A 14,885-nucleotide genomic window follows, 5' to 3' on the forward strand; every position below is an offset into this window, starting at 1 on the left:
AACCTCAAGGTTACTAAGAGAAATAAATAGTTTATTCAGCAATAAGTAAACATATTTTATTCTTAAAATGTTGAGAAACATGACAAAACGCTAACCTGCTGATAGAAATAACGGCGCCAACATTTGACTGTTGGGAAATGTTACACATTTTGCAAACCCGACTTTTTGTCTGTATATACTCACGAGAATGAGGGCGGCCCTAGTGGCTTTCCTAGCGGCCTGTGAGGAGTGCTGGTTGGGAGCAGGGTGTAGCTTGGTCAGCAGCACGCGCACCACGTTTATCAGGAACACTAGAAACACCATCTTTATTATCATCATCTTTGTTATTACTCAATATTCTTGGAAACGCAGCCCACGAAGTAACGACAGCGTATATCTTTGCGCAAAATAAAAAAAATGATAAATTTTATGAGGGCTTTGTCTTTGATGAGGCGGTTGAAGAGAATACAACACTTCTTTTAAGAAGTGTTTCAAGAAGGTACCATTTATATATCTATAAGGCTCTAACACAACTATAATGACATCACAAAACTTTTCTTTGTTTTTTTTAGGTAAGTAATTCGAACTCTGCAATATTTTAATGACAACATTTTATACCCATTTATTTATAAGCCATTTATTAGCCATAAGAATGTTCTATAAGTATAAGCATCTGCCAATAAGCTGGCTAAGAATTGAAATATAGATAAGTATAAATCAATAAAAAATCATATATCTTAGTACGTGTGTTGGTATCTAGGATTTTACGATCTTATTAAAGAGGGAATTAACCGCTTTAATATTTTTACTGTAATTGCTGCGTTTCAGTTCACTTCCGTGGGAATTTCGGGTTAAAATACGCTATGTAGTATTCCAGGTTATATTGTACCCGTGTACCAAAATTCATAACAATTAAACAAGTGAAAGAGTAACATAATACACACATACATCGTAAAACACACTTATTTACTTTCTTTAATTCGGGAAATGAAGCTCCTAATTTTAGTCTCATTGTCATTCTATTGCCCCAAATTGGATGTTGCCCTGCAAGCAGCAATAACGAGATTTAACGAAGATTGCTTTCTCAGTCAAGACAAGTCTTGGCTCGGAATTAAATCGTGCCGGACTACCGCTTTTGTGCGGAATTCAGGAATAAAATTCACCTTATTGACTTTGACATGTCTTTCTGTGTAACAATGTACACCGAAAGTTACAGTTTATAGTTTTATACTGTTATGAGAGAGCATGAAGACTTGTACGATAATATAGTAATATAGTCAAAGCGCACCTAACTCAAGCACTACAGTCCTCTCCAATAAATAGTTTTCTTCTAGTGAAGGAAAACAGGAGAGGAAAGGAGTCTAAAGTCTGCGTTGCCATCGACACCTGCCCACTAGTAGACAGTTTAGTTTACATGCGCTTACTAGTCATTAGTTATCGGTAAGAAGTTGAAAAGTCATGAATAAAAGATGCCTTGAATAAAATTTGACACCGTGTCAGCAATTCGATAAGATAAACATTGGATAAGTTGAAGAATATAAACACTGCGTATTTTGGCATAAATGTGAAAAGTAAAACTTTTTTATTATGAATGCATTTTCAAAATCGGCATACAGATGTTTGCATCTTAAGGTCTTTACATTTTCGCATATGCACTGTTTCTTTATTTTCAATTGAATTATAAAAACAAATATTTGAATGTACATGTGAGAAACTTGAGTAGGTACCAATTCAATCAATTATTAATGTTTTGATTTGGTTATGTCTGAACTTTCTTAAAACTCATTCATTTTCCCTACGCAAATGGGTCATTTTTCTTTCCCTTATTTTATTTATTCAAATTTACCTCAGGGCTACTGAACCGACGACTGTTAAACTTTTTAGACTCAAAATAACTACTTATAAGCTTATAAGTAGTTTATATATTTTGAGTCTAAAAAGTTTAACAGTCGTAAGTAAGCAGAAGTACCTAGAAAACTACCTAGGTACCTCTGCTTACTTATGTACATAAGTAGGTCCGAAAAGACTTGACAAGGTTAAAACTACGTGACTACATTAAAGTCTTAGGTTTTCATTCGATATCGAAGAATTTTCATTTTTGATTTCATGTTTGGAGTTGGATAGTTTATTTCACATTTCAATCAATTATAAAGATATCTTTCAATGACAAAGTAAATAAACGTTTCAATAATGATAAAATGAAAATAAAACGACAATAAATACATTTTATGAATTATAGTGACATTTCATTATCGTGCTTTACTTAATGCGTTTTACATTTTATACCCTGGCAACAACCTTATTATTCAATTTGGCAGTGAGTACTTAATACATTTCAAAAATAGAACACCACAAAAGTCGGTCCCGAGTCCAGGTCTGACCCTCTAATTCCCAGTTTCAGGTACCGTAATAAATTAGTTACTTTACTGTGTGTGTCTACAGTGTACCTATACACATGTACTACGCTCAACAAATATAAATTGCTTTAACACGAGACTTTACACGGTCCTGTCTTTAGTTGTCTTCTGTAAAATATTTGTACGAAGATCCAACGGATTCAATCCTAATGACGATCATCGCGGATCAAAAGTCTTCGCCCGTAAATATTTTCATAGACATTAAATTACTTTTAATTACTTACATTTTATTACTTTTAAATGAGGCAAATTATAAACTAAATCTAGGTGCTAAGAGTGATTGTAAAAATAATATCATATTTTTGGCTCAGGATATTTATTTATTTTTTCACAAAATTCTACAAGTCTTGAGTCTTCAATCACCGAATAATTATGGTTAATGTAAAGTCATTATATTATAAATAAATGTCAGGTGGTTTATCTTTTAGTATTCGATTTGGAATGTAAGAATGTGCGAGCAGTTTCTTAAATCCTATCTGTATTATCTGAACGAGACGTGAGGCTGCAATCTAGTCACTTTTGTTGCCTCCGTTGGATGTCAAGGGAATTAACAGTGTATTCCTATGTAGTTATATTATATTGGGAAAGTGACAGATTCTGTTCATCTGGGAACAGACAGCGACGGAACTTTCCTGTTTCGCTACATCTTATAATATATTTACGAAAATATTTTTGTATCTGTAAACAAATTGTGCAGTTGATATATGAGTCATAATATATTTAAATAATATCTGGTCCTTGATTTGAAACAGTACATACACAGAGTACGTATGAGTAATGTGTCTGTACCTACATATGTGCAGATCTATCTGATGACGTTCTCTAGATAACGTTTACTTTTAATTAACCAGGTTGCTCTCCGCGTTAGATTCTCAATTGTGCCGTTCCGGGTTAAGGTAATGTATAGAGGGTGTTATGTGTGATTTTTCATTACGATGGATTATGAGTTGTAGATTACGTAAGTATATGGGAATAACTAAAAAAACCCACAATATTGTAGTATTGTACCGTTTACGTAATGTGAAGTTGTTAAAAAAGAATGTTTCAAAACTTACTGAATTTGGACTTATTGAATTTGGAACACCATTATTTAATACACGTATTTGGAGGAAAATATAGTATTCAAAGCGTACTCGTGTAAATAAAATCTAAAGATTTTAGTATTATTGTAGGTATGTTAGCAACTACGAATTTCTATATCAATCTTAATGTGTTACGTTTATACGTAGTATATATGTATATGTATATATATATATATATATATATATATATATATATATATATATATATATATATATATATATATATATATATATATATAACAATATATAAAAAAACTTACCGAAGGAGGCCAATAGAGAAATTACTACTGGGATGGTAATGATCCAGAATGCATCACTTTGATCCATCCAGCACCTGAAACAACACTGTTTATTATAGTATAAACTAATTACTTTCTATTTTTAGGTTAAATGTAAATTAGTAATGTTAGTAGAAAGTAATTATAAACTTAAAATCATAACACAAGATTCATAGCAAACAGAGATACCGAGATAGGATACGAATACTCTTAAGGCGATAATAAGTTAGCCATCTTAAGGCGAAATTCTATTTCTTGGTATCACACATCATTCAATCAAGACTCTCACCGGTCAGTGGCGCCAGGTAATTGGTAGCGGACGATAGCGTAAACAACCACGATGACCAGGGGCAGGCCCCAGCCGAGGCACACGAACCATCGCATCGCCACCTCGTCTTTTACAAATACCTGAAATATACATACATTAAGTAATAACACAACATGAAATTATATGTCTTCATACCCATAATTCTTCTGTGGAAAGCAAAATAAATAAGTAGTGCGATACTGAACAAGTTCAAAAAGAAAGACTACTCGGAGGATGTAATAATTACAAAACACAATTAGCATATATTTTTATTAGTATCAACATTTTGCCTTGCCACCATTATTTTTGGTTTCAGTTTGCGATTTACGTATTTTTTACAACACTTTATCCCTGACGGACCTTGTAGCAATGTTCGGGCAAATACCACACGTGTTCAGATTATCTGTGTCATTTTTCGAAATAGCTTTGACAAGATAACTTACATTGTTTTTCTTAATATAACACTAAACGTTTCTAACTGAGACACTTTCGAGCTCAGTGAATATTTTCAGATATTGAACTGAACGTGATCATGTAAAATTATGTTGGATTTATCATAGAAGTATTCCAATGTCCATAAGTCTCTAGAGTCTGTTGTTCAGTTATCGAATGCAGCAATAATTTCATACTATCAAATCAAAGTGAATTCAGGTGCATTCAGGTAAAATTTTAGATATGTATTATTTTTGCTAAAAATACTTTTAGCACAGAATGCATTTACGTGGATGCTTTTGTTGCTGTTTAATGACTAATGTATTATTCTTAAAGTTGTAAAGTGAGTATCGTGAATATCCTGTACTTCGATTCTGATAAGGATGACTATATTTTTTTCTTTATGTAAGTACCATTAATTAAAACTTTAAACAACTTCAATATTAAGAGAAATCTGCAAACACAAAGACTAAAATAAAATAGGTATAATATATAATATGTAAAATAAAATAGGACTAAAATAAAATACGACGGACGAATGTAACCAAATGAGATAGAAGATTTACCCACAACTTTCCGGCCTAATCCGGATATACTCATACAAAGTTGCAGGTAGGGGACAAAAGATGTCAGCGTTCTGTCTTGTTTCTTCCTATGTATTTCCAATACGCACGTCTCTTTCTTGTATAAGCGAAATGGAAGATTGTCTATAGTTTTCTCTGTCTTTATACAAACACGAAGTAGTTATTAGATTCATGATGCAATCAGCACACCCCTTCATGTCTATCGTTTCGTTTAAAGCTACTTAGCACAGATATCTTAAAAGTACTTAGCACAGATAGTGTAGGTATCCCAAGAACGTTATACATATATCTATCCGGAAAGAGGTAAGGTTTTTTAACTATTATTATATATAAATAATATATTGCGTCAACTTTTACGCAATAATTAATATAATACGAAGTATGCTAAACTAAAGCGAATTAAAAAATATGTCGAATTAAAAACATTAAATTGATTTATAGAAATTAACACTGGGAGTCAGCGCTGGTTTTCTGCCACAGAAATATGAAAGTTGACATACCAATTTGAAGTTTGAACAGTGACTGTCACAGTGTACCTAATGAAGCTCATTAGTTCATTGAATGACCTAAAAATATCCTTACGGACAGGACACTAAATAAGAGAAATTTAATTAAATTGCTAAAACTTTATAGAAATGTCACATCGACTTTTTGTGTTAATTTTCATTCTAAATACTATTCTCATCACGGTCTCTTCCGCAGACACTCCTGAAAGTAGAATGTATGCGATTGAAGGAAGAGTGTTTCCTGCTCCACATCAAGATAAACTAAACTGGCAAGTACATATACGTATATCCCTAAATGGCGGCGAATATATTGGCTTTCTCCGAGACAACGGCACATTTGTCATACGTAATGTACCTAAAGGTTCTTACATCGTAGAAATCATTCATCCCGACTACAAATATGGTCCTGTGCGAGTAGAAATCAATTCTAAAGGAAAATATCGAGCTCGAATAGTTGATTTGATTCAAACGTCAGAGGTTATAGTATTGTCGTATCCTCTTAAACTTAAGGTAGCTTCGAAGTTGAATTATTTTCAAGAACGTGAACAATGGCGTCTGACTGATTTCTTGTTCGATCATATGGTAGTCATGATGTTGCTGCCTCTATTGATTATCATGATCCTGCCGAAGTTAATGCCTCTGGAGACTCAAGAAGACCTCAAAAAAATGAGCAAAATGGCAAATATTTCAGACATACCAGACGTGTCAGAGATGTTCACAAATCTTTTTAGCGGCGCAACAGCTAAATTATCAAAACCAAAAACAAAAAAGTATAACAAATGTACTATGCAATCTACGAGTACCTTGTAATTCTACACTAGAACTTGGAAGGGTATATAAATCACATGTGACAGAAATACACGCGTATTATTTTATGACTAGACAATATAATATACTTAGTGAATATTTTTAGCAATCTAGTAATCTAGCAACTTAGTGATATTACTTACAACAACGAGAGCTATATGCAGATGCAGTCCTTCACAGAACATCCAGATGTAACTGGTGACCATGAAATAGTTGGTGATGATATGAAGAACTTGACACCAATCCTAGCGGAGAAACAAATAGATAAATTTTACTTAAAATATAGGCACATGTAATTCTATATAAATTTTTGATGCCGCTGCCTATTCTAGAAAAACCGCGGGATTCTTTGAAATGATTCAATCATCCTCATTACATCGCCCGCAGGTGATTTTCGAACGGTTTGTTCCAGAAATTCCCTTATTTTTACTACTATAGTATACAAAAGCCTTAATTTTTGATCGGATATGCTACCAGTATACATCGGTATAAACATGGTTTTAATCATCTATAGTTGCAGTAGCATTGAAATTCTTTTTAACCGACTTCCAAAAAAGGACAAGGTTTATTTATTATATTCTAGTGTTTATTTATATTTATTTTTATATAAGTTCAACGAGTACTACGTCAATTGTGGACAGATAAAAAACCTACCTATACACTATCGCATGGTGGTGTCTTTCATACACTTAAAGTCGCATTGCGTTGTGTAGTGAGTTTCTAACTTATCAAAGTTTAAATAAAAATAACCTATTTAAAGTTAAAATACCTCGTTATTCTGGACCACGGTGACATTGTTCACGACAGTCTTGTACCAAACTATCCATAGAATGTTGTTGAGTGCAAAAGAGGTAAATAGATGTATATGAATACGTATTCGTGTACACTGCAGCGTCCTGCAAAACAATTTCGGTTATAATTTGTTGCCTTCTATCTTTCAATATAAATTTATTTTTATCTAAGACTATTTTGTTTACATCTATCGAATAACTAAATCTATATCTGGAATATCTGGAAATATGATAAAAGTTTTCAAGTCAAAGATTCACAGATAACTTTTGGGTTTGCTATGTACGTGGGAGCCATTTCAATTGGAACGATAGTAAGGTCTCTTTGAATAATGTCAACCGATTGTTTTGAGATACGGTTTTGGTTTATTACTGTGTTGCTTGTGAAAATTCATGCCTTTTCTAGCAAAAACAACATTGCCTGTGAAAAAAGTGAAAATGTATTGAGTACTTGATGAGATCGTGTTATGTTCTCGGCTTGGATCTCATTACATTTTTATAACAACGATACAAATGATAATGAAATCATATATATCAAGTGGATTACGGTGACTATACTACGGCAAAAGTGTTATAGGTATATTTCTACTCATACGTACATTATTTTCCAAAATGAAACTTACCTAAAGTATATAAACACGAAAATTGAAAGTAGCAAAGCAGCGACTGAAATCGAATATCCTCCTATGTAAATGTTGTTCACTACGTTGCGGAACTGCAAAATTAATAGAGTATACTTGATATAACTTTATTAGTTTACTTGTATGTGAAAAAAATAATAGATATTGTTTCTGATATAAAACTTATATTTTTAAGAAGTGTTCGTTGTGTTGTGAACCAATTCATTTTATTTCACGCCCTTCACACTGCTCTGTCTCATTGTAGGTATTTTGAATCTTCAGATATTGTAACTGTGTTTGTTATTTTCTAGTTAGTAGCCTTGTATTTTGATTTTGCAATCCATACAAATATTATTAATTATTATTGTTGCTGGGGGTGGATCCAAATACAGTAAAAGATAGAGAATTGTGGAGGGAACAGATATTTTGCGCCGACCCCAGATGGTGGGATAAGGTAAGGCAAATGAAGATGATAAATATTATTAATGCGAAAGTCTATCTGTACTGTATTCACAGCTTAAAAAAATAAATAAATTTGGTATACACATATTTAAAGACGTTCTAATATAAAACTCCAAACTGGCTTTTTAGTCTTTGGTATGTAAATCTCTAGAATTTACATCAATTAAGTGTTGACGTTACAGTAAGTTGATAAGTACTCGCAAAGAGGTAGTCCTTTGTTTGAGAGGTTCTGTTTTCCTTAGATCCTGCAAGAATCGGTTGCTATAGAAACTTATGGAACCTTAGCCCATGGACTTAGTAGGAGTACGAAGTACTTACTAAATCCATGCCTTAGCCTATTAAGTCCAAGTTCATTCTTTAGTGAAATGAATATTTAAACAACGTGTGTTACATAAGTATAAACAAAGTCGCTTCCTACCCGTCCCTCCCTATGTATTCTTAGGACTTTAACACGCAACAGATTTTGATGTGGGGTTTTTTAATACATAGATAGTAAGTGTGATTCTTATGGAAGGTTTAGTTGTAAATATTATGGTTTTACCCGAGCAAAACCGGGAAGGACAACTAGTAGAGTAATTATGTCAGTTTTTTTGTGCAATATTTATCTTTTCTTAAATCGCAAAATTTGACATTATTAAGTTACGAGAAATGATCTTGCCTATCTCGTCTGTCTATCTAAGATAAAATTGCAATGTCATCTCATAAATTTACCAATGCGACACAAAAATGAGAATTTAAAGCATAATACTTAGATAGATAGAGCATAGATAGAAATAAATAGACTAACTATGTATAAGTTGAATATTCAGTATATGTATCTCACTCAACATATCTGCAAAAAGCAAATAAATCATTGCATACATACATACTAAAAACAGGACCAGAACAGGGCAGATAATAAGGAAATCTGACGCCCTTTAAAAGTGCCTTTAGTTTCGTTTTGCGAACGTGTTTTTTTTTTCAGTATGCATTATGTATTTCAAAAGCTATTTATCTAGGTTTATTGGAAAACTAATATTAAATTTCGTCAAGTGACTCTTGACTCTGTCACTTTGATATTAGATATAGGGAAGGAAAATATTTCTTTTATCTATGGAAGGAAAGAATAACATATTTTATCAGGTATCTTTAGGGAAGGTGTATAGTTATATTCGTTCGTGGAAAGATCCAAAATCTCATTCATCCGTAACAATAAGGCTTTCTCTCTCACTCCTATGAGTATGCTCACTTGTATTCATGGCTGACGACTCAAGATAAACTTAATTTTCGGCTGTTGTTTCATTACTGGTCGGTTATATAACCGACCAGTAATTAAACAACAGCAAAGTCGCACTACGCATACCATATGGTATGCGTAGTGCGACTTTGCTGTTTGCGTCACACCATCGAGTAAATAAATTATATTAATTTGTATATAAATCGAATGTAAATATGTTCCGGTTTTAAATGAGGTATACCGGACATGGTAACTTGGAGTCGACGGATGCAAACACCATAATTAATTACGCTTAAAGTGATACCGACAAATAGAGTGGAAAGTGTTAAAATACATGAGGCTGGTAAAGCGTCAAAAATATAATGTTCAAACGGAAAGACGAATGATTTGAATGAATGAATGAATGAATGAATGAATGAATGAATGAATGAATGAATGAATGAATGAATGAATGAAATAATGAATGAATGATTTTGATAAAGTATATAAACAATGAGTTAAATTCTCAATATTGTATAATAACTATAATTAACTTGATTTATATGGAAAGGAAAAGTAAATATATAGGGAAATGAATTGCGTGTTAAATACGTTACGTACTAATTTGTGAAGTAAGAAATAGTTTTTTCAAAATATGTTCATTTGTTTCCGAAGTCACAAGAACATTGTTCTTACTTAGATTAATGTTGTTAATATACAACAATATGTTGATAATATGAATGAAGTTCTTTTTAGTTTGTCAAACTCTTTTTATTTTGCTGTTTATTGTTATAATTGAATAAAGAATCTAGAAAATTGAAAATATATTTCGCTTAGGGATAACCATGATGGATTGTTGGCAGCTAAATAGGCTTCGAAGAGGGCAGCTGACGCTAATGTGGTCCCCGGCGAGTGGCGTGTTTATTTTCCACAAGCACTTGCTCCGGACCTGGGGACCACCTGCCCCTGGGCAGTTTCAGGGGCCGCAGTTAATAATGTTACATGGGTAAACTGATAGCTGATGCCCGCGACTTCGTTCGCGTAACAGTTCAGGCAAGTTTTCAACGAATAACTTCCGTGGTCATCGAAACTTAGCCCAAACTATTTCCGCCTTCACCTCGTGGAGGTACTCCCAGCTTATGTTATAATAGTATAGGGTATTAAATTTATTACAGAACTTCCGTTTCAGAAATGTTCGAAATCTCCTTATTTTAATACGCCAACCGTTACTGCTCCTCCGGTTGAACAATTTCTGCTAAGACTTTACTTAACAGAAAATGATTGATCAGATTGGTTAACTTTTACTAAGATGTCATTTTCATATATATTATAAAAAAAAGTGTTGCTCGCGGCAAAGACATGGGGAATAAAATAGATTTTTATGAGTCTCAAGAGGTTTGTGAATCATGGTTAAAAACGTGGACCAAATGAGTCTTTTTATAAATACCTATGTTAAAAATGCTCATTAGGCTGATCAACTTTTGTTAAGGCGCTTTTGTCACATCTGTTATAGTGTAGCTGGTCTGTTGAAGTTCATCATCAGGTGTTCCATATCTTCGATTTTTAAAAGTCTACAGAAAATGCTCATCAGGCTGACCAACTTTTGTTAAGGCGCTTTTGTCATATCTGTTACAACAATTCGAACAATTTTTGTTAAGGTGACTTTTCTATATTTCCTACAGTTTTTATTAGAGCTGTTCTAGTTTCCAAAATAAATTATACCCTTTATGTTGACTAGACTTTATAGCTATACAACAAAAAAGTTTCTTTCGAATCCGACCAGAGTAGATCCAGAGATTAGCGTGTGCAAACAAACAGATAAACAGACAAACAGACAGACTTAAAAAAATGTTATTCTATTACTGATTCTCTATCGATCTAATTTTTTTTATTGAAATATCTTCATTGTACAGAAATACTTTTTTTACTGTTTTATTATATGTATTAATATTGATGATTGATAAAACGTAGGTGCGATTGGCTTCCGAATTCCATATTCTTGATTCAGTCAAAAATTTACTAAGTTTTCTGTCCGAATTTGCTATGATATCTAATAATTACCACACAGTGCAAATACCTATCATGCATCGGTATGGACATATTATCTGCTCGCTTATCTGGTCACGGGGATCACTTGCATTTTTTATTAAGAAAGAAAAATAAAAACATACCTTTTTTCTTTTTCTCTTAATATCTCTATTAATGATTATAGACTGATTATCATCAAATCTAGCATTAACGCAGTATCTACTGTTAGAATGAAGATGAGATTATTCAGGCCCTCATAGCAATCCTATGCTCCATGGGTACCATCAAAAAGTTTCTACACCGGTCAAAAACGTAGATAGTTACGGCGCTGACGCGGGACCCAGCGATTCTTCAATATCGAAAGTTATGAACCATTTTATTGGAATATTTATACGATCTTTGAATACTTGACATGTAACCTCCACTATGAGTTAAACTTAGTTGATGTAGACTTTTGATGATAGATGTTTTACCCCATACCAACTCATGTCCATCTAGTCGTACTTAAATCTGATAAAAATTTGATTCTTGATCTTTAATTTAAAATCTTTATGATATTTCAAAGGAATATTAATGTACACTAGTGAAGTAAACCCAAATAGCTAAAATACTATATCTGGAAAATTCTTCGGGGCCTAAGTAAGCCATTAAGTAAATTATAATTAAATGGTTAGTATATATTCTTAAAATAATATTTGTTACATATAATTGGATGTAAGATAGAGTGCTTCATTAGATCAGTGCACTCTGTGAATGTCACCATTAGTTTTGCTTTGGCACTCTAGCGCATATTAGCTCACAAAATCATGGAAAAGGTATTTTATTTTTCTATAAGTATTTCATGACTAGTGCCTTGTAGATTCTACACGAAAGAGTAAGAATGAAAATCACACACCCTATTTTAATTACTTGTATTATTATAAATTTTATCTATTTAAACCTTATTGCACAAAATACTAGTAATTTGTAGTTAACTTAATGCTAAAAAATATATAATTATAGTAATATGATTAAATGTATTCGTAATGTACTGCTACTGGGCAATATTTTCATTAATCTCTCTTTCTCTCTCAATAACTCTTTTTTTGTCCTAGAAATTAGATAACTTAACTAGATTTTTAGGCAATCACGGTATGATTACGGTATACATGTATGTACCGTGATTGCCTAAAAATAAATGTATTCATTCATATACATAAAACACCACCCATATGTTTAAACTACACTTTTCTCTGATATACTTACCTGTTCATAGATTCATAAGAGTATATCGCGCTGCTATAATAAAATCCCGTGCATGTCTAGGTACTTACTCGTACATACACCATATTCTTGAATTTATATGTTGAAACTATTTAACTTCTCTATAGGTGTAGAACATAAAAGAATTATTTTTGTAACACTACATTTTTATAAGGTGTCCGTATAAACATACATCTAGCATACAAACTTTCAAATAGTTGCTAGTACCCAATGACTATGTGATCGCGCGGCGCCAGCCCGCTCTGTTTGACGTTCCAGTTGCTAGAACCAATTTACTTAAGTTTGCTCCCTTGTCACTATCAGCTATAAGGATTGTTAACCCTGTAGCTAATGAAGCAGATGTTTTTAATGATAGCCTGTCAAAAATCATGCTTGTCGTTCGGAAATACATGAACTCATATTAAATGTATCTAAGTAAGATACATACCTATATATTTTATGTAATACCCATTATTATACACTTATTCATGTACTTATAACATTGCTTTTTGGTGTCATTACTGTTATGATGTTATAAGGTTATAATAAATAAAATTTTCGTTTTTTAAAATAATATTACTATCTGTACGATAATGTTAGTATTGATTATGCATTTTTTAGTTAGCCCTAAATGATGTAACCGTAACGGTATGACAATATCGCGAGTATAGTCTTCAGGCGATTTAGATATGAAACTGCTGTCTAATCATATTTAGATGTAGTCCTAAGTTTCCAACCTCATTAAATACTAATATGTAATGTCATTTTAATAATGGAAAATTGCAAACTGTCCAAACCAACATCATTTCAGTCAAAATAAAAAAATAATATTTTGTCTGTCAATATACAAAAAAGTAGGTACAAATCAAACAAAATTAGCTAAGACTATAAACAGCAAGAGAGTTGGTGCTCTCACATCGGGGTGTATCTTTGTTACATAATATAATTCCCTAAGGTACTTCCAAATTCGTTACTAAAATACTGTATTAGCCAGTGATATAATAGAATATTCGTAAATTCGCACAAGATATTGTATATAAATGGTATATTGTATAAAATATAACACTATAAATATAAAATGGTATCACATATTTTACCAACGGTGACGTGGTATTGTATACATACGTTCAAGTCCTCCATGTCCACACACGAGGTGTAATTGGTCCAAGGGGAGGCAGCCTGGGGGTGTGTGAACCAAGTCCCGTTCTCGGTGCATCTGCAACGAGTACACAGTATATCACCCTCGTGTTACATTCTTCGCCATATATTTTGCCTCTCGATGTACCTACTGAAGTTTATTAAAAGATATAGAGTAGGTTACCTTTTTTTACAAGCATTTTTATAAAGTTTAATGCTTGTTTGTTTGGTTGTATGCGTCAAATATTTTAACCTATAATCTATGCTCGCAATATAAGGCCCAAAGTGGCAGGCAAAATAGTATTACCACTAGTGTCCAATTTGACGTTGATTGAAGTGAATTTGAATCTTCTTCTCGAGCGTGTTAACACTGATGTCAAATTTTAATTACACGAAACCTCCATTTTAATTACACGTGAAATTCCCTACAAAAGCTTTAATAATAATATGTTTTTATTAGTAATACGAAATAGTATCGTGATAGAATGAAATTGAAACATTTTCATTCTATTACGATAGTAAGTCGTTGCTGTCCAATTAATTATTTACTAACTCAAAGTTAACAAGATGCGACATTATGTCACTTGAGGAAACAGACAGGACAAATCTCGTTGCAGATTTTATTAAATGGACTGTATGCTGTCTAGAATCTGAGGGTAAAATGATGAGTGATAATAAGAACATTCTAGATTTATTAATATTAATATTTACTCTCCTGAGCTAAGTTTCTGAGGTTATTTTGACAAATTAATCAGCTTATTATAGTATTATTTTACCTGCAAACTTAACTTCGCGCCAAAATCCGTCCAATGTCATTTTTAGTATTAGTCAGTGGAGGCTCCATGAAAATTTATCATAAATATGGCCCGTCCACCAGCTCATCAACGAGAATTGTTCTTACTAATATTCAGGGGCACAATTTGTACGGAACATGTGGCTCTCTCATGTATCAGTTCCGGTGGTCCAACAGGCATAATAGTTCCAGTGGACTAAATGGATCGACAATCATAAAATGTTATGT

General features: G+C 32.6%; 2 protein-coding genes across 4 annotated transcripts in view; one reads left to right on the forward strand and one right to left on the reverse strand.

Annotated features, from left to right (window-relative positions):
* The window catches only part of LOC128683061 (calcitonin gene-related peptide type 1 receptor-like), a 30,144-nt gene that overhangs the window by 4,668 nt on the left and 10,591 nt on the right, over window positions 1-14,885 (reverse strand). For all 3 annotated transcript variants that reach the window (XM_053768271.2, XM_053768270.2, XM_053768272.2), the window contains 7 exons: window positions 13,853-13,943; window positions 7,804-7,895; window positions 7,162-7,288; window positions 6,536-6,637; window positions 4,046-4,164; window positions 3,739-3,812; window positions 184-290 (listed from right to left, as the gene is read on the reverse strand). In XM_053768271.2, coding sequence (XP_053624246.1) covers window positions 184-290; window positions 3,739-3,812; window positions 4,046-4,164; window positions 6,536-6,637; window positions 7,162-7,288; window positions 7,804-7,895; window positions 13,853-13,943 — 712 coding nt within the window. The remainder of the gene's footprint in view (window positions 1-183; window positions 291-3,738; window positions 3,813-4,045; window positions 4,165-6,535; window positions 6,638-7,161; window positions 7,289-7,803; window positions 7,896-13,852; window positions 13,944-14,885) is intronic.
* On the forward strand, window positions 5,604-6,455 carry LOC128683062 (endoplasmic reticulum membrane protein complex subunit 7-like). The gene has a single exon (XM_053768273.2). It carries the CDS (start codon window positions 5,715-5,717, stop codon window positions 6,393-6,395), a length of 681 nt encoding a protein of 226 aa, XP_053624248.1. The 5' UTR covers window positions 5,604-5,714; the 3' UTR covers window positions 6,396-6,455.

This window comes from Plodia interpunctella, chromosome Z (genome assembly GCF_027563975.2).
Source record: "Plodia interpunctella isolate USDA-ARS_2022_Savannah chromosome Z, ilPloInte3.2, whole genome shotgun sequence".
Lineage (NCBI taxonomy): Eukaryota > Metazoa > Arthropoda > Insecta > Lepidoptera > Pyralidae > Plodia > Plodia interpunctella.

Coding starts and splice junctions, on each gene's coding strand:
- LOC128683062 (XM_053768273.2), top strand. CDS start 5,715: ATGTCACATCGACTTTTTGTGTTAATTTTCATTCTAAATACTATTCTC.